This window comes from Carassius auratus, unplaced genomic scaffold (genome assembly GCF_003368295.1).
Source record: "Carassius auratus strain Wakin unplaced genomic scaffold, ASM336829v1 scaf_tig00000513, whole genome shotgun sequence".
Classification (NCBI taxonomy): Eukaryota; Metazoa; Chordata; class Actinopteri; order Cypriniformes; family Cyprinidae; genus Carassius; species Carassius auratus.
The window spans coordinates 38326-58132 of record NW_020523307.1 but is presented as its reverse complement, the minus strand read 5'-3'; the positions used below and the strand labels follow the sequence as shown (position 1 = coordinate 58132).

General features: G+C 34.8%; 1 protein-coding gene across 1 annotated transcript; it reads left to right on the top strand.

Annotated features, from left to right (window-relative positions):
* The first annotated feature begins 1435 nt into the window (after positions 1 to 1435).
* On the top strand, positions 1436 to 9665 carry LOC113069033 (scavenger receptor cysteine-rich type 1 protein M130-like). Its single transcript, XM_026242009.1, has 16 exons — positions 1436 to 1660; positions 1790 to 2107; positions 3564 to 3875; positions 4004 to 4360; positions 4426 to 4515; positions 4607 to 4924; positions 5388 to 5684; positions 5781 to 5858; positions 5951 to 5998; positions 6650 to 6733; positions 7231 to 7290; positions 7505 to 7561; positions 7677 to 7745; positions 9191 to 9253; positions 9405 to 9467; positions 9610 to 9665. Exons 1-16 carry the CDS (start codon positions 1603 to 1605, stop codon positions 9663 to 9665), a joined length of 2328 nt encoding a protein of 775 aa, XP_026097794.1. The 5' UTR covers positions 1436 to 1602.
* The last annotated feature ends 10142 nt before the right edge of the window (positions 9666 to 19807 follow it).

Here is a 19807-nt window from a genome sequence, read left to right as displayed (position 1 = left end):
CAGTGAAAATAATCACTATTGCTCTAGTAACCAGCAGCAGTAGTGGTTTTAACCATCATCCAAACCATTTAAGTGTGTGGGACCCTCCTTCCTGGAACCTGATTTATACCGAGGGGGCCTGGGGTCTTGATGTTGTTTGGGGTCCACAAAGTGGTAAAGCCACCCCTGACCAGTCGGCTCTGGTGGTCAGACTTAGCAGTTGGTTTGAACGTACCATAAAATCGGGAGCATTTTACAGGAACAGCTTCATTTAGGGTCAGAACACCAAAAACTCAGACTGTTCCTGGAGAACGGGGAGGTCTGGTGATCCTACTTTAAAGGCCGTTATTATACAACTGAATGAAAATACCAGAAATATCACTCTCACTGCTACAGTGTATTGACATTATTAAGTTATATTAAATTATTTCCTGGATACTGTAAATTCATATTTCAAAACTAAATCTGAGTGACTGAATAATAAATAATTGTTATCAAATAACTGGGTTCAGATAAAGTGTTTCTCAAACTCAAACTGATGCTTCCTCGCTTCTTCACTCCTGTTCTTCAGCCCTGACCTGAAACTAATCTAATCTAATAAATACATCTACAAAGATATGTAAAAAAAAAAATTCTATATTTAATTAATTATATATAATTGCATTCTTTCCAAGAAATAATTTCAGTTATTTATACACTTATTTATTTTCACTTTTATTTATATATGTATTTGTCAACATTTATATGTTTTCAAATTAATTAAAATGTGACACAAATACATATATAAATAATAAATAAGAAAATTAATAAATGTATAAATACATAAATAAATAAATGAAAAATAAATGTTAAAAAATACAATTATACATAATGAAATATAAGTAGAAATTCTCATTTATTTTTCACATTTATTTTTTTTAAATATATATATTTATATAATAATTTATTTTGGCAAATTTGGCATAACACATAAGAGAGGCTGTCCTGTAATACTTTCACTGGTGAGAAGTTCCTCATGCAGCAACACAGAGACAAGACTCTTGTCTGCTCCTCTTTACAATAAGAAGTGTTTTCTTGGTCAGAATAAAAGAACAAATGAGTAAAATCCATTAATTCATTCAAATTATTTGTGAGAAATTGGTTCTAGTAAGTTTGTGTAAGTGTTTGAAGTGTTCAGACTTACAGAAGTCAGTGATCAGAGCTTGTGTCTGCTGTGTTCAGGTTCAGGTTTGATGCTGAATATAAGCTGCAGTGTTTCTGTATCAATCTGCTTTAAGTTTAGTGTGGCTTTATCTCCACACTGACTTCTGACTGACACGAGTCTGTCCTCAGTGAAGTGTCTCTTCACGCTGGAGGAGGAGTCCCGCTCATCAGCGCTCACACTTTATTGATATATATGGAGAAAATCAAAATGCTGCTTTCTGATTTGTCACTGATTGTGTTGGATGATTTCCTCTGTTGTGTCTAATAAGGGAACAGTGAGTGTCATTGGCAGCTGTGAGTCTCTCTCTCTCTTTAGGGGGCTGACAGGAGCCAGTTTCTTCAGTGTGTTTGAGGAGCAGACGAGAAACTTGTGCTGTGCTCTGAGTTGATGAAGTAGTGTGTGTCGAGCTGAAGGAGAAGATGGAGAACTGTCTGATGCTGATGTTTCTGTGTTATATGATAAAACTCATCACCTCTGGTAGGTACATACTCAGAGTCAAGAGATAATCTATTCTTTAAAATGAGCTGAAATAATTTACATGCAATGTTACACTGTACTACATACTATGTTTTGTATGTTCATCAATTGTCTCTCTCTCATGTGTAGACAGTGTGAGTGTGAGGTTGGTGAATGGTAATATTCCCTGTGCTGGTCGAGTGGAGGTTTATAATGATGGTCAGTGGGGAACAGTGTGTCAATATAACTGGGATATGACTGATGCTGCAGTGGTGTGTAGAGAGCTGGACTGTGGGACGGCTGTAAAAGCAACATACGATGCTCACTTTGGACAAGGATCAGGACCAATTTCAACGGGTTATGTACAATGTAGTGGATCAGAGACTGCACTGAAAGACTGTAAGTCAAACAGCCGCCTTGCACAGCTGGTCTGTAATCATGGTCTTGATGCTGGTGTCATCTGTTCAGGTAAACTGCTCCAAACCTCAGTCTGTTATTTCATCACTCTCTTTCATAATTCACACTCAATCAATAACATAATTATGCTGGTGTTTACAAACATCACTACCAATCTCATGAAGTCTCTGTTTAATTGTTTAGTTCATAATAATATATTAATCTTAATTCCATATTATCTTTCAATAAACTATGATGAAGAGAGTCACTATTAAATATGTCATGTCTTTTGTATATTCAGTTTGATCTCACAATCTTATGTAAATTGTTTATTTAATGAAGATTATCAAATTACAGATGAAAGATAAAATTACATATCTATGGTGAGCGGGAGCGACGTGTTCGTAGTTTTGTCGTGTTTACGAGATCTTTTTGTCGAAATTAAAGACATTCTTATATTTATGAGTTTAATGTGTAAACAACTCTGTGTGACCATAGCAACCTGGGATTATTTGAATTATTACAAAAAGTCATCAGTTATTCCTTATATTGTAAACGCCTGACAATTATACCAATAAAGGTATAAGTTTATGATTGTATTTGTGATCGTATGTGACGTGTTGTGTTTTTCATTAACAAATGAAACCACGCAAATGATCCATTCATCAACGGAGATGTATAGGCTTATTTTAGATTATTAATTAGCCAAAATAAAATAAAATAAAATATTTGTTAAAATATATCTTTAAACTGCACTTCCATTAAAAATTTCCGTAATTCATAGAGCATAGGCTATGTCAGGCATACAAAACATTACAAAACGTATGTGAAGGGAAAATAAATCAGATACTTAATGAATCTAATAATAATAATAATAAAAATAATAATATACAAATATTACGTGAAAAAGATGATCAGTTAATGTATTTAGAAGACTGGGATGGATTAAAATGTTTTCTTGTAGGCCTATTTTATTTGATGTACATTCAGTGTTCATGTAACCCAGTTGGTAGAGCATTACCTCATTAAGCGCAGGGTTTGTGATTTGATTCCACGGGAACACATGATGGTAAAAATTGATAGCCTGAATGCACTGTAAGCCGCTTTGGATAAAAGCGTCTGCTAAATGCATAAATGTAATTTAATTTAATTTTAATTTTAATTTCATTACTTCATGTAACATTTATTCATTATAGGCTACAGTCCAATAGGCCTGTGATATATATAATAATTAAATAATGTAATAATTTATGTATTAATAAATGTAATATTTTCTTAATTCAGATTAAAATATTAATAAATCCTTCTCTGATAATCAAAAGTTTCTTCAGTTATGCAGGTTTGTTTACACAAACAACTGTGGCCATATAAAATACAAATACAAAACTAAGTGAAACGAACATAGTGAATTAATTACATTCATACATGTGAAAAAAAAAAAGTCAAAATGTAATGATAGTTTTCTCTAGTCCTCCGGCTGAGTAGAGATGTTTCATTAATAATCTCTTCTTATATTTCGACATCTCAGGACAAGGACTTCGACTTGTGGACGGGCTTCACCTGTGCTCTGGGAGAGTGGAGATGTTTCGTACAGAAGGATGGGGTTCAGTGTGTGACGCTGTCTTTGACCAGCAGGATGCAGAGGTTGTGTGTAAACAGCTGGACTGTGGGGCTCCTGTACAGGTGCTGGGAGCAGCTGCTTTTGGTAAAGGAAAAGGCCCTGTTTGGTCAGAAGAATTTCAGTGCAGAGGAAATGAATCTCAGATACACGTCTGTTCACGATCATCTTCACAGAAATACAACTGTTCTCATGACAATGATGTGGGAGTGATCTGTTCTGGTTGAGTATTAACATTTGTCATCTCTTTAGATAAATTACATACACATGTAATACACTGCTGTTGTGTTGCTCAATTATCTTAACTCTAGTTTCATACTGTTTGAAAGAGCTGTCAGGTGTTTGTCCAGGTTACACAGATCTCAGGCTGGTGAATGGCTCAGACTCTTGTTCTGGAAGAGTAGAGCTTCAGTTCCTCAAAGAGTGGGGCACAGTGTGTGATGCATGCTGGGATATGAGAGCTGCCAGTGTCCTCTGTAAACAGCTGAATTGTGGGATTGCTGTGTCTGTTGTGGGATCAGACTGGTTTGGAGAGGGAAGCGGTGAAATCTGGGCTGATGTGTTTGATTGTGACGGGAATGAAACAAAACTCTCAGAATGTTCCATCTCTTCATGGAGTCGAGCTGAATGTTCGCACAGACGAGATGTTGGAGTCATCTGCTCTAGTGAGAACATTCACACCACACTGAACTCATGGGTTTCAGACTAAAACTACACATTTCAACAAATTAAGCATATTTTATATAATTATTGAATGACAAATAAACACTCTCTCCAGACAGTAAAGCTCATCTGGAGAACTGCAGCTCTTCACAAACTCTCAAATGCAGCTCCACACAACAGCTGTCAGTGAAGAACACTGGTGAGAAAATCAACATCTGGACAGACTCTTTGGTTTTTAGTGATCAGAAATATGTATGTACAATCACTGTTTTTCTGTCTCTGAATATCAGGTCGAGGGTCCATCAGGCTGGTGGGTTCTGGGGGAGACTGTGCAGGGAGGCTGGAGGTTTTTCACAGCGGCTCATGGGGGACAGTGTGTGATGACTCCTGGGATATTAAAGATGCCCATGTGGTGTGCAGACAGCTGCAGTGTGGAGTGGCCCTCAGTAACCAGCAGGTACCAGCCTGGTTTGGTCCTGGTTCTGGACACATATGGCTGGATGAGGTGGAGTGTGAGGGGAATGAGACGTCCCTGTGGAGCTGCTCTTCTTCAGGCTGGGGAAAACATAACTGTAAACACAAGGAGGATGTAGGAGTCGTGTGCTCAGGTAAACAATAATGTAAATAATGATTTTATTTAAAAAGGTTTAAGATTTCTAAACTATTTGCTCATCTACACCACAACATAACACTGAATATACAACACAAAACATGCAAAAAATAACTAATTAACTCTAATCTTTGTAGTGAATCACAGACGGCTTACAGCTAACTGTGAGATTTAAATGAGTGTAGTTACAGACTGGATGTTCATATGACAAAGTTCAGCTGAAGATACGCATTTTGTATTTGGTCAGTATTAGTATAATTTTATATATATATATATTAATGAATGAAGAATTTTTGTTTGTTTGTTCATGTTGTTTTTTACATAAAAAATTAATGGAACTATTAATGAACTGTAATCGTAAGGATTAATTAGAATCATCAAAACATGTATAATTCAAATCCCTAATTAAAACGCTGTCATTCTGTGAGATTTGAGATTGATTCTCATTCTTTTCCATCTAGAGTTTAAAGAGATCAGATTAACTGAGGGCTGTGAAGGGAATGTGGAGGTCTTCTACAATGGATCCTGGGGTAATGTGTGTTACAATCAGATGGACAGAGACACAGCGAGCCTGATCTGTCAAGAGCTGAACTGTGGAAGATCTGGCAGTGAACCCGGTTATTCAGAGGGACTGAAGTCCCATAATTGGCTTGATCAACTGAATTGTCGACGACATGACTCCACTTTATGGCAGTGTCCATCTTCACCCTGGGGACAGACTGACTGTGATAATGAAGTCGCCAATATCACCTGCTCAAGTGAGATGATATTTAACTGATTTAAGATGGTTTTAAATAGTCATGTTTTTTGTTCTATTTAGTAGTAAATACAATTTTAACATGTTTTATTCTCAGAGGATCAGACACGCGAGTCTCCTCAGAGTCTTCTGACATGTTCTACCTCACCATCTCCATACAAGAGACAGTGTTCAAGTAAGTTTATTATGATTATTTTAATTATAATCACAACTTTAGACTTTGTGGTGAATTTTGCTGCTCAGTGCTGGTTGATGTGTGTGTTTTAGATCATGTTCCTCTCAGACTGAGTGGAGGTAACGGCCGGTGCTCTGGGAGGCTGGAGGTGTATCATAACGCTGTGTGGGGCTCAGTCTGTGATGATCAGTGGGACATCAGCGATGCTCAGGTGGTCTGCAGGCAGCTGGGTTGTGGAGCAGCACTGAGGGCTGATGGGAATTCAGTCTTTGGTGCTGGTAAAGGTGTTGTGTGGATGAACAGAGTCGATTGCAGAGGGAATGAGATTCACCTGTGGGACTGTCCTCTCTCCCTGAAAAAACACACTGACTGCTCCGAGAAAGAGCACGTTGGACTCACCTGTGCAGGTCACAGAATTATTTTTATAATTTTAATAATTTGTGTATTTAAATAAAACAATTGCATGATTGTTAATGTGTTTGACAGATTTGCCAGATGTGTCAGTGTCCACTACTCCTGCTTCAACAACATCAGCTTCTCCTCCAGTTTCTCCTCCAGTGCGCTCAACATCAGTCTCTCCTCCACAAACTCTCTCCGTCCCCCCAGTGCTTGTGATTGTTCTGGGACTTGTGCTCTTACTGCTCTTAGTGCCACTGCTTATACTGATTCAGCAGAACAGAGTGATGAGGAGAGGTAGGAGAGATCCAGAGACTGTCATATTGTGTCTTATTCAGTGTGTGATCAGTCATGTGTTGTGAACTGACAGCAGGTTTGTCTGTCTACACTCACAGCTCTCTCTAAGAGGAGACACAGGACGATGACTGAAGCCGTGTATGAGGAGATTCAGCACAGACACAATCACTTCACTCAGAGGGGTGAGACATGAGCCATCAATCTCATTTAATAGCATTAATAAGAGTCTGTCAGACAGTTGATGTTCATCTATTATTAGTCCTGTTTAACCTCCTGCTTTAAACCAAAGAATTCCTGACAGAAAACCACAGAGCTGCAGGTGCATGTTTATATGTGTGTGTGTGTGTGTTTGTGAGAGAGAGAGAGAGAAAGAGAGTATCTCTTCCTGTGAGTATTTTTAGATTGTCATAAGGAGGTGTTCATATGTTACACTAAGTGTAGGTGCAGGTGTGTGTGTGTGTGTGTATTTCTGGAACGCAGTGAGGAATGGGTTCATGTGAGGATAATTGTGTGTTTACTAACAGGTTGAAAAAGGGATTTCTGCCTATAATGATTTTAAAATGTGAATGATTAATATTTGTGAATACTATTCCAGTGGTCTTCTTTATGATCAAAAGATCATGAGAATTCAGTTTGTTTGTAAAGATGAACATGTTTCTGCTCTGCTCTTCTTTAACAGGGAGTCTCATCTCTGAAGAACTGAATTCTGGGTATGAAGATGCTGATGAGCTTCTCTCAGGTTCGATGATCATCATAGAGATGATCCACACACACATATATATATATATATATATATATATATATATATATATATATATATATTGCATATATATCAAACCTTTTTTTATAATTAAGTGAAGTGAACCAGTTCTATTGCATATTTGATTATTGAACCAATATTATTTAAATAATGGTGTTTGCTTATATATTAACAGTCTGTTCTCCTTTTTTAGCAAAAGATTTCAAGACTGCATATTATGATGACATCACTAATGACAATGGCCTAAAAGGTCAGAGACGTTTTTAACTGATCACATGATTTATCACCAAATGATTAATGTATTTACGATCTGCCAAAAGAACATATTTTGGTTTTGTATCCAAACATATTGTGTGTTGATGCAGAAGAGATGGTGAAGGAAATCACACCGGGATACTATGATGATGTCATCACTGATGGACTGAAACCAGATCGTGAGACAGGTGTCACTCTCTTACTCAGCATATAATATACTTTAAAGGGGGGGTGAAATGCTATTTCATGCATACTGAGTTTTTTACACTGTTAAAGAGTTGGATTCCCATGCTAAACATGGACAAAGTTAAAAAAATTAAGTTGTACGTTTGAAGGAGTATTTCTGTTCCAAAAATACTACTTCCGGTTTGTCACAAGTTTCGGAAAGTTTTTTTCGAGTATGGCTCTGTGTGACGTTAGATTGGAGTCCTAAGGGCACTTCTCCCGGAAGAGCGCACGCTCCCGTATAGCAGAGCACTGAGAGCACAACAGACATTCACTGATCAGAGCGAGAGCGTCGCGAAATGTCACAAAAGGAGTGTGTTTTTGGTTGCCAGGGCAAGACAACCCTGCACAGATTACCAAAAAAAAACAGCATTAAGGGACCAGTGGATGGAGTTTATTTTTACAGAGCATCAACGGAGTTGTGCAAGTGTTTTTGTTTGTTCCCTGCATTTCGAAGATGCTTGTTTTACAAACAAGGCCCAGTTTGACGCCGGATTTGCACATCGTTTATTTCTTAAGGATAATGCAGTCGCAACGAAAAAGGGTCACGATCGTGTGTTGGAACCGCAGGCGGTGAGTAAAACTGCTTCAAATATCTCTGTGTTATTAACTTAGCTATCGGCGCGTAAGCACATCAAGTAAACAACATGCGATGTTGTCATCAAACTGCACTTTCCACATGTACAGCTTAAAAAAAAAAAAAAAAAAGACGACAAAGTGGAACTTAGTCATTTTCCAAAACCGCTAAGCAAATATATACAGTTTCAGTACATACCACATAGAGACTGATTGCTGATGCTCTTGTTCAATTTAAGCCTCTGGATCTGATTCTGGATCATAAATATACGCTGAATCTGACTGTTAGCCATGGTTTGTTTTGGATGTTTTTTTCCTCACGGTAAAGTCACAGCTTCCAAACGCTCTCAACGCAAAAGCTTACTCGCACTCGTGATTCTTTAGCTCCGCCCACACGTAACGCCTCCAGCCGCTCGTGTTTTTCTGGGAAAAATCGGTACAGACTATCTTTCTCTTATGAATATAATAAAACTAAAGACTTTTTGGAGTTATGAAGGATGCAGTACTACTCTATAGGTACTCAAGATTAACAGGATATTGAGTGAAAACCAGCATTTCACCCCCCTTTAATACAAAATATTACTGTAAATTTAAGTTAGATTTTTTTTTACTGAATTAAATGAAAGTGAGACTGATGAATGTGTGAATTTGTAGAAGACACACCTGAGAGCTATGATGATGTCATGACAAGCGGACTAAACTCTGATATCAGAAAAGGTGTTTTACTTTTTCATCAGTTAAAATATATATAATATTTAAAATCCAGATTGTTACAGATATTTTAAATTACTCATATTTCATTTTGACACATTTTTATTTGCAGTGGACACACCAGAGAATTATGATGATGTCATCATAAATAGACGGATCTCTCAAGGGGAAACAGGTGAGATGAACAGAACAACATTTTTCATGTTTAGATGAGTATCAGATATTCACTTCATTTAATCATATCACTGAAGGGAAAAGGGATCCTTCAAATGTGATAAAGTGTTTAATAAACTGATATGAGATGTTTTTATGTCATTCTTGATCAGAGAGAGTTCAGGAGGAGTATGATGATGTCATGAGTGTCAGTGAAGATGTGACAAACCTGTTGAGTAAGTTACTATAACACTTTTGTTCTCATATTAACATCTTTATTTAGATTTAATATTTGTATATTTTTCCAGTTGTTTAGACTTCAGATGTTTATTCACGTACAGTATTTGACATGATTTAAGATTTTGTTTTTAATAATAGATTATGATGATGTGGAGGAGGAGTCAAACAGAGAAGGGGGTTATTTGGCTCAATGATGTCATCCACTGCTTCGGTTCAACACATCTGAACTAATGCAGAGTTATTGATATATCGATATTGTTATTGATATGTCCAATCTCACATTTTTATATATTTTCCCCCATTTTTGTATTAAATCTGTTATGCCTTTGTAGACTTTGTTGGATTTTTTGGCCTTGTTAATAGAAAAATAAAAAAAGTTTTTGTATGTCAATAAGAGATTACATGATCCCTGAAGTCAAATATGATCTTACATTATAAAGCACAAACACAGTGACAATCAAAACATCCTAAATATAAACAAACTGACCATCAGTGATGTAACGGCCCTCAGCTTCACCACAGAAAGTATTGAGTTCATGAGCAGATAATGCTGAAAAAATGTATTTTGGATGCGATAAGTAACTTTCACAATAGAAAGAAAATAAATAAAAATCAACTAAAATCAACTATCAACTATTATTATCTCATGTGGACAGGCGTGTTATGAAATAATAAATAAATTATGCATATTGCTTGTCTGCTGGGCTTTTATATTTTAATTATAAACTACTTTTTATATGCTATATTTTACTGTAGAAGTACTGTGTTATATATGTGTAATTCAACGATCTGTAACACGTTTAAAATATTTCTTAGGGATATGCCAGAATAAAATTTTCCTGTTGCGATTAATTGCTAATGCTTTTATCACAGTATACGGTATTATCACAGTATTGAAATTTAAATTTTGGTGAAAATACAGTATAACAGGTTAAATAACTTTTTTCTTATAACAAAAATAGCTGAACATTTAAATGCAATAAAGTAATATAAAATTTTACTATAAGACTTCTTTAGTTAACCATTAACATTCACAATGAGCAATAGCTACAATTACAACAGAAGATATTCATCTTTTTTTAAGTCTTAGTTCACGTTAGCTCAATAAATAATACAGTTGCAACTTTAGATTTTAACAACATGTTATTAGATACTGGAATACCTACGATTAATGAATGTTCAGAAGAATTTTCCATTGGCAGAGATGTTGCTATGATTGACTTATTATTATTATTATCAGTAGTAGTAGTAGTAGTAGTCATACTTTTAAGTACTTTTTTAATGAAAACATCTGCTACATGACCCGATAATTATATTTTGGTTATTAAGTATTTATTTAAATAAATAATAAATGTTTTCTTATTATTTTTTAGTTAGTTTTAAAAAAGTATAAACCGGTAATATTTACTCGATACATATGAAAGCACAAACCAATAATTCTTCACCTGTAAACGATTCTCCCATTTCTTCTGGAATTTAAATCCAAAGTCAGCGAGGCTTCTCTGAGGAGAACAGCATCCTTTGTGTCGTGCACGTAACCTGTTTTAATCAATGTTTCTGATTATTTTTATTAATCTGTGGTTCTCTGGTGTCTAAACAAATATGTAGACAGTTCATGATATTCTGTCTTTCTTTTTGTACTGATGACAAAGAAAGTTGTTTTGCAGATTTTATTTTTTTAAATGAAAGCTCATTTAAATCAGATCATGAAAACTTGCGATTTCTGAATGAGCGAGCGTTTCTGATGGTAAATATTAAGTAGGCTAATTTCCTGAAAAATAAAGGGATGATAATTACTTAATATGGCATTTATTGTATGAACCAGGGCCGTGCACAGACCTTTTGAGGGGCATGTGCTGAAACTGAAAAAGGGCACCCCCTCCCTTTTTTTATATCAATTATATATATTCTCTTTTTTAGCTATTCTTTTTGGTTTTATAAGCTTATTTGTATTATTTGGTTAACATGATTATGAATTACATTGAGAAGAGGGAAAGGTGAGCAATAAGTCAAGTATTTTTGACAAACTTTTTTGAAATATAATTTAAGTAATTATGTCCAACTCAATTCCAGATTATAAGAAACTATAGCCATACCGTTACTATAACATATCCAACATGCATCCGCCTACCTGGCATAAATTTGATACTGTGGTGGACCAGGGATGTTGGTCTCTTGAAGGTCTCTTATTCACTACACTTTCCCTAAAATAAGCCAGCAATGAAAAAAATAAATAAGAATAGTGTGAAAAGTACAGTTGCAGTGGAAAGCATTTCTGAAGGATCTCGTGACACTGAAGAGTACTGAACTGGAGTAATGATGCTGAAAATTCAGCTTTGATCACAAAAATAAATTACATTTTAAAATATATTCAAATAGAAAACAGTTATTTAAAATTTTAAAAATATTACACAATATTACTGTTTTTGCTGTATTTTGGATCAAATAAATGAAGCCTTGGAATGAATCATGAATTACATTCTGCATTATAAAATATAAAGATTTCACAGTGATCTTCTGTAACTTTTTTTTAGTTACTACTACATTACTGTAGTAAAACCATGTTTTACAACATTTTATACATGTGAGGATGAGCGGAGAGTATACCATAACATGATTAGGCTAAATGTTAATAAATTAAGTGTATCAGCAATCATAAATCAAAGAAGAAATTTCTTAGAAATATGTTATCTAGGTGACGAGGATCTCTCGTCGCTTTGTGTAAGTTCCAGTACGAAACAGCGCGGGGGCGCACCTGTTATGATTTCCCGATGGTAAAAACAAATTATATGTTGTTGTATTACTTATCAATATATCGTTTTTGACCAGCGAATGTGTGCAAATGTGAATTTTTTTTTTGTCCGTCATTCAAACGGCGACAGCGCCTGCTGCTGCCGGTGTCCTGACATTTTATCCTACCCTGTCAGATTTTCCTACGCGGGTTTACTGCGCACGCGCACATCAATATCGCGTCCTTTGTCTCATGCTAAACAAAGATTTTGAATGTATCTGCATTACTGTTAGGGTAGGTTTGGGGCTGGAGTAGTTGTAGACTTTAATAAAAACGCAATCTAATTGGTAGAAAATAATATTTATTGTTGGTTTCCTGTAACTGTATCCATTTTAGCTACAACCGCGAATATAACACATAATTACTGTATTTGCAGTACTGTAAGGGTATGATTAGGGTTGTGGTAGGTGTAGACGTTAATAAACCATAACTTTACAGTAGAATTTTCGTTGTGGAATTGTACTACCCACTGTTTTGGTGGGAGGTAGGAAAATCTGACAGCGTAGGACAAATCGACAGAACACCGGCATCACATTACATTTTCATCTACAGGTTACAAACTAGTTTTTTTTTAGCTATATAGACGGAGCGCTCAGTTTTTCCTGGGGTAAAATACATTTGGGAAAAATCGCATTTTATAAAAGATGAAATGCTACTATATGCACAGGCTATTTAAGTGTTGGCTATGTATTGGCTATGACTAAATGGCAAATGCTAGCCCTCTCTTTCAGGCGACGTCCCAAAGGTCTCAGTCAGTGAGTCAGTCAGACATCAAATAAATAAAATATGAGCCTTTATAGACATAGTGTTTAGTAGTACTTATTCAAACAACAAGATATTTATTTACCCTTCTTGTCTACTGTACTGTGTGTTGACTCAATGAATATAGAGGGGGTGGAGTTATCAGCTTACTGACAGCTTGGGGATCGAATAAGATTTACACAAGCTCGTTTTAAGAACTTTCATTTGCTAAAAAATTGTAAAACAGACAGACAGACGTAAAGTGTGACCAATAGCATTGATAATTTAAAAAAAAAAAAAACACCAAAAAAAAAGGGCACTTCGGAGTGTAAGGGCAAAAAGGGCATGTGCTCTGCACAGGTTGCGCCCTACCTGTGCACGTGCCTGGTATGAACAGTAACACGGTACACACAGTAAATGTTTTCCAAAGCTGAGTAGTAATGTAATCCGATTCCAAAAATCAAGTATTCATAATTAGAGTATATTACATTTTAAAAATGATCCTAATCAGATTAAAGTTACTCCTTTATGGATTACATTATTACATATCATTCACACAATGGCAGTAAATCATTTATAATTAATCAATTTTTTTCTCTCTCTCTCTCTTTTAAGATAAAAAAAAATACATTTAGTTTTGGCTATATTCACAATATTAAACGGTCGTGTTGATAAATTTTCAAATCATGTTTCTGAATTTGGGTGAAAAAAGCAGCTCTCAATCAATGAGATAATGTTTGACACAAATAATAATGCAAGTTACTAAATACTGCTGATGTCTATCTGTGAAACACTATAGCAGTCCTCGTCATTTCCAGAAGGACCTTAACTGTTGAACTGAGAAATCTGACCTAAAATACTTAATAAAAAAAACACTTAGATAAAATATATCTGTTTTTAGTTTTAAGTGTTCAAATAATTTATTAAAAATGTTTATGGTTTAAATAATTTGTAGCTTTTTAATCGACTCACAAACTCACTGCAGTTCTTACATGAAGCCCAGTTTGGCCCTTTCATTTTTAATGCATTGTATAATGATGATATACATTTTTAAAATATATTTTCATTCTATTGCACTGTTAGCAATTGATGTAATTTTTACAATAAATTTTACAACAACGCACTGTATTCATGTTTTTGTTGTAAATCCAAATGCATGATGGGAAATTAACGGACAGTCCTGTAAAATTATTGTAACTACACTGTAGAAGCATTTTTTTACAGCAACCGCATAGCATTGTGGGATCGCTGCTGTTTGAATTTTGAAATTACGCGGCCAACGGACGGTACCAGAAGTATTTTAACATGTCTCAGGTATGTAACATAAAATTTGTTTTTTAAGTCGTTATATATTAATACTGGTGATCTGAGTGAGTGCTGATTGTTTCATTTGGTATAATTCAGTGGAATAGGGTGAAGTTAGTTAAAATCGCGTCTTCATACTCTATCCAAATTTACATCGCAAGAACTTTAACGTTAAGTTACCCAGAAACTATGGACTTTGAGCTGGAACTCGGTGTGCTTCCACCGCAGCTACCATGATCTAAATAAAGTTCTGGGTAAAAAAAATGCCCCTCAGAAAGTCCCTGCTCGCGAGGTACTTGTTCAAAGGTAACGATACTAAACTTTCGGGAGTGGCAATGCAGCATTGTAATTTCAACCGCCATTTCTTTTGATAATTTTTGAAATATTACTGTCATCGTGTCATGAAAGGTATAGTGTTTTAACTATTTCAGGCGAGAATGTAGTTGTTTAAAACTCGAATATGCGGTTTATTTATAAAGACTGCGTCTATTAAAAGTTTCGCTGATGTCGGAGACGGTCAACTCCACGCGATCAGCGATCATTAATCCGTCGGGAGCACTCTCAACTCGGCTAGACCTTCTGACATTTGCCGCTGGCTGTGATGTCTCTTTAATGGTAAAGCATAAAATATAATTCGTTTTGGGTGAACCGAACATCTTTGGTCTTTATTCAGTTAATCTTTTAATATGTTAAAATGAAAAAAGGAAATAATAGGCTACTGTTTGGTATAATATTTTGTTTTATATTATGAAGGCCTAACGTTACACATTTCCTTGAACTTCATTTCTGCGGCTATTAATATGTTTAACGAATGAAAATGAGAACGAAAGGAGGCAGTGGTGTTTGATATCATATTTCGTCTTATTGAAATGAGGGGGGGGTCGGTGGAAACGCGTCATAACTGTACCACGGTCATGAACGGTCAAGGCAGAAGGAAAAGACTGAGCGGGAACAGCTGTAGACCGTCCGCAGGATCAGCTGCACACTGGCTGCTAGATGGAACATACGTATGCTTGCTTTAAGCCCTGTTAATAATTGTCACATGGTTATATGTCAAAGAAGAAAGGACAGGCTGTAATTCAACATAATCCTATTGCATCCTTAAAATGCCTAGTCTAAATTAGGAAAAACCATACCATAACTTTGTCTCCCACCTGATAAAATTGGTACTTTTGCCCATCCTGCCAATACTGCCACTCATGCGTGTGTAGTGAAGCATTCTAGTGCTCTTTTAGTTATCATATTGTGTATGCATTTCAGGAGAGGCACTAAGTGCAGACAAATGGATGATGTCTTTGGAAGGGACAACTGTGATGGTGCCCCACAACAACCTTCTGAATGGAGTGCAGCGACCTTCGCTGTCTACATGTTTAACTAACAGTATCCTAAAGAGGCCTCAAACACTAAAGGTATGTTTAAACTGTTTGCACACTTATAAAGAAAATAGACTCTATGATATACTCTATGCATTGATGTCAAAAGACAGGTTTCCATCCAATTCCTTTTCACCTTTTAAGTGCATTCGTAGAAATTTGGCAAAGAAACCCTATAACTGGAGAGCATTTCCATCAGCTCTGTTATGTAAATTAGAAATGGACAGGAGAGTAGTCATGAAACGCTGTGGGATCAAAACTTAAGGGGCAACTTAAAACAGCCGATAGAGTTGCAACAAATGTGCATTTATGTTGCATTTATTAGCAAGTCAATCCACATAAAAAGTTTTATTCATATTAGAATATTTTATGTGAATTTGAACCGTTTCCATTCAGGATTTTTTTGTTTGTTTTCAAAATGTAAAAATGTGCATTAAAAAGCTGGATGGAGACAAAGCTATTGCTATTAAGTGTCTAACATAGAGTTGGTATTGCCCTGCAAGACATTTATGTAAACACAGAGAAGTCTGACAGACAGCAGTTTAACATTACAATTTTCATTAAGTCAATTTTGGGGGTTAAAGTCATTAGATGTGATTTTACTTTTTCCTTTCTCTTTGGAGTGTCACAAGCTCTTGGTAAATGAAGAAGATCTGTATTAGGGCTGCACGATTCTGGATAAATTGAGAATCACGATTTTTTGATCTCATATAGAGATCACGATTCTCTTACGATTCTTTATTATTATTATTACTATTAACATTATCATTATCACAAGTATATAAATTAATTATTTTATTTTGCAAGGATTCTTTAAATTGATCAAGTGTGAAAAAGACATTTATAACAAAATATTTCTATTACACACAATTATTGTTCTTCTGAACTTTCTATCAAAGAGACCTGAAAAAAATCTACTCATCTGTTTTCAACATAATAATAATAATAATAATGATGTTTTTTTTGAACGGCAAAACAGCATATTAGAATGATTTCTGAAGATCATGTGACACTGAAGACTGGAGTAATGATGCTGAAAATACAGCTGCACACCACAGAAATAAATTACATTTTAAAATACATTCAAGTGAAAGCAGTTATTTTAAATGGTAAATATTTCAAAACTTTACTGTTTTTGCTGTACTTTGGATCAGATAAATATAGTTTGGTGAGCAGAAGAGACTTTAAAAAAACATTACACATCTTATGGTTCAAAAACTTTTGACTGGTAGTGTATATATAATATATTTAAAACCCCATTTTTTTTAATATTAGAATGATGAAAAAGTTGTTTAGATCACTGATTCAACGACTCACTCATAAACCTACTACACTTGTTTCATTTCTGGATGAATCAGCGTTTTTGAACGATTCTCTTGAATGAAAAATTAATTAATTGACAAATAAATTAAGACACTTGTCGCCACCTATTGGTGAAACAATGCAATCGACACAAACGTTATTTAAAGCGCAGTACTTTCAAAAGGGGATTTGTTATATTTTGATCGCTGCCATATAGACATCAATGTTTATATTTAAACTATAAACTTTATCCCAGTATTTCTGTGATAATATAAATGACTGTAAGACAGATATAATACTGTGTAGTTGAAAAGACTGTTTGTGAAGATGTTTCTTAACCAAACATGGTAAGAGCTCTCTCTGTGCGCACGGATTTGAATGATCCGGTAAGACTTTGTCAAAGGTTTAACAGACTCGGGGAATCGTTGTCTTTTAGAAATGAGATCGAGAGGGTGTCTGAATCGAGATCGCGATCTTTTAACGATTAATCGTGCAGCTCTAATCTGTATAGGGTGGCCATATGCGCCGTTCATACGGGACACCTCCCCGCCAGGATTTTAATATTGCCTAAAACATCCAGGTCGATCGAGAGCTAAAGAGAGCAGAACAGACAGCTCCTTATGCTTTTGAAATCGCTCTCATGTGTTTGTTCGTTCGTTTGAATTGAAGCGTCACTCTTAAACGCTGTTTCTTTAAAAAGGGAAACTACTTTGTTTTGCCTTCCAAAAGAGAACACGACCAGAAATCATGCTTATATCACGTTTATAATGGGTTTTGACATTATAATGAAATAAACATTATAATTAAATACTTATGTCTCGTCGCTTCGGCTGGACAGTATGTTAAGGGGCATAACATTTCAGTCACATGATAGATAGATTGGATAGCTGGTCAATCAGAGCACACTTCGCTTTTCAGAACGATGAGCTTTGTAAAAATCAACACGTTTCAGAAGGCGAGGAGAGGAGTACCTGTAGAGGAGAAACAATAATGTGTTTTTTTAACCTTAAACCGCTTAAACATTTCATTACACTAAATACACAAAATAATGTTCTTTTTAGCAACGTCATATGACCCATTTTGCAGACACTTTTGTCCAAAGCGACATTCAATTTACAGTGCATACAGTGACATTATATATTTAAGAAAAACAATGTAAAAGCCAATGTAATTCTAAATGTTATGTTGTTAAATGTGTTGATGTTAAATAAATACATCAACGTCATTTTTTTTCTACAAGCAAGTTTACTTTTTGTGTTTTTTTTTTTACACAGTATTTATCATTACCTGATATGAAAACTTGTTTTCACTCTGTCTGTTTTCAGAGCTTTTTGTGGAATCAACTCCAAGATGTCAGCAAAGCAGTGAAGAGACGGGGGATCAACGCACCTGTCTGCACCCTATTAAGAAGACTCCTTGGCTTTGAGTTGATGGGCTAGTATTGATGCCCACCCACACCTCACAGCTTCCCCAGTTGGTTGGGACCTTTTGTTATTTATTACCATGTTCCCCCTGATGATAGACTGTCTGGACGTCTGGAAGTGAGCTAGATTCTTCAGTGAAATTGTAATTTTGTTTGTATGAAAAAAAAAGATAAAATAAGTTTGTAATATGTGATGTTGCATAGTGTGTTAATAAAAAAAATAATAAAAAGTTGCCATTGTTTTGGTTTTAATTTTGGAAGATGGAAAATTGCAGTATTTTATTATATTTAGAAATTACAATATATTTTGAATAACAATATTGTAATTGTCTCCTGTAAAATTACAGGAAATTCCTGGCAACTGAGTTGCAGTAAATATACAGTAAATTAAAATAAATTACAGCATTTTACTGTAATAATGCTACTTTAATCACAGTAGCACTGCTGTAAAAATACAGGACTCTATTGTATTAAAAAAACAATATATTACCTGTATATTACTTGCTGTAAATTCACGGCAATTAGTTGCCAGGAATTTCCTGTAAAATTACAATAAATTTTTAACAGTGTGTATATATTTAACCTGTTAACTGTCACTCACATTTTATATTATATATATATTCGAGAATAATACACACCCGAGATGTGATGCAACTACAAAGTGAAGAGAATTTTTGGATTCGTAGTGTTTAAAAAAAAATACCGACAGATAAAACATTAACCCAGAAATAATTATCATACAAAAAAAAAAAATCACGTAACATTTTTTTGAGGGAGTGACCACACATGTGGCCAGATTATATTAATAAATATTATTTCAATAGCACATTGTGGAAGGAATTGAGGTAATATGGTCCAAAAATAGAATCTGAATTTGTAATAACACTTTTGCATTGAGAAACAAATACCAACCAGTGAATTCAACAGAAATCATTGAGCCATGATTATTATTTCTAAAGAGCATACAGAGACTGAAAGCTATATTAAATTATTTCCTGGATACTGTAAAATAGTTTTTCAAAACTAAATCTAAGTGACTGAATAAATGATTGTTATCAGATAACTGCGTTCAGATAAAGTGTTTCTCAAACTCAGACTTATGCTTCCTCGTTTCTCTCATCTCCAGCCCTAACCTGAAACTAATCTAATAAAAAAATACATCTACAAAGATATGTAATATATATATATATATATATATATATATATATATATATATGTAATATATATGTAATATATATATATATATCTCTCTCTGTTAGCTGTCATCCGGCCCTTGGTGGTATATATATATTTATATATTTCATTAAATATGTATGAATGCGTACAATGAATGCATTTATTTTTTATTTTTTTTTATTTATACACATTTTCATTTTATTTATATGTGTATTTGTAAACATT

Coding starts and splice junctions, on each gene's coding strand:
- LOC113069033 (XM_026242009.1), top strand. CDS start 1,603: ATGGAGAACTGTCTGATGCTGATGTTTCTGTGTTATATGATAAAACTC. Junction 5,999..6,649: donor TAACGGCCGGTGCTCTGGGA/GGCTGGAGGTGT, acceptor CTACACTCACAG/CTCTCTCTAAGAGGAGACAC. Junction 7,562..7,676: donor TAATGACAATGGCCTAAAAG/GTCAGAGACGTT, acceptor GTGTTGATGCAG/AAGAGATGGTGAAGGAAATC.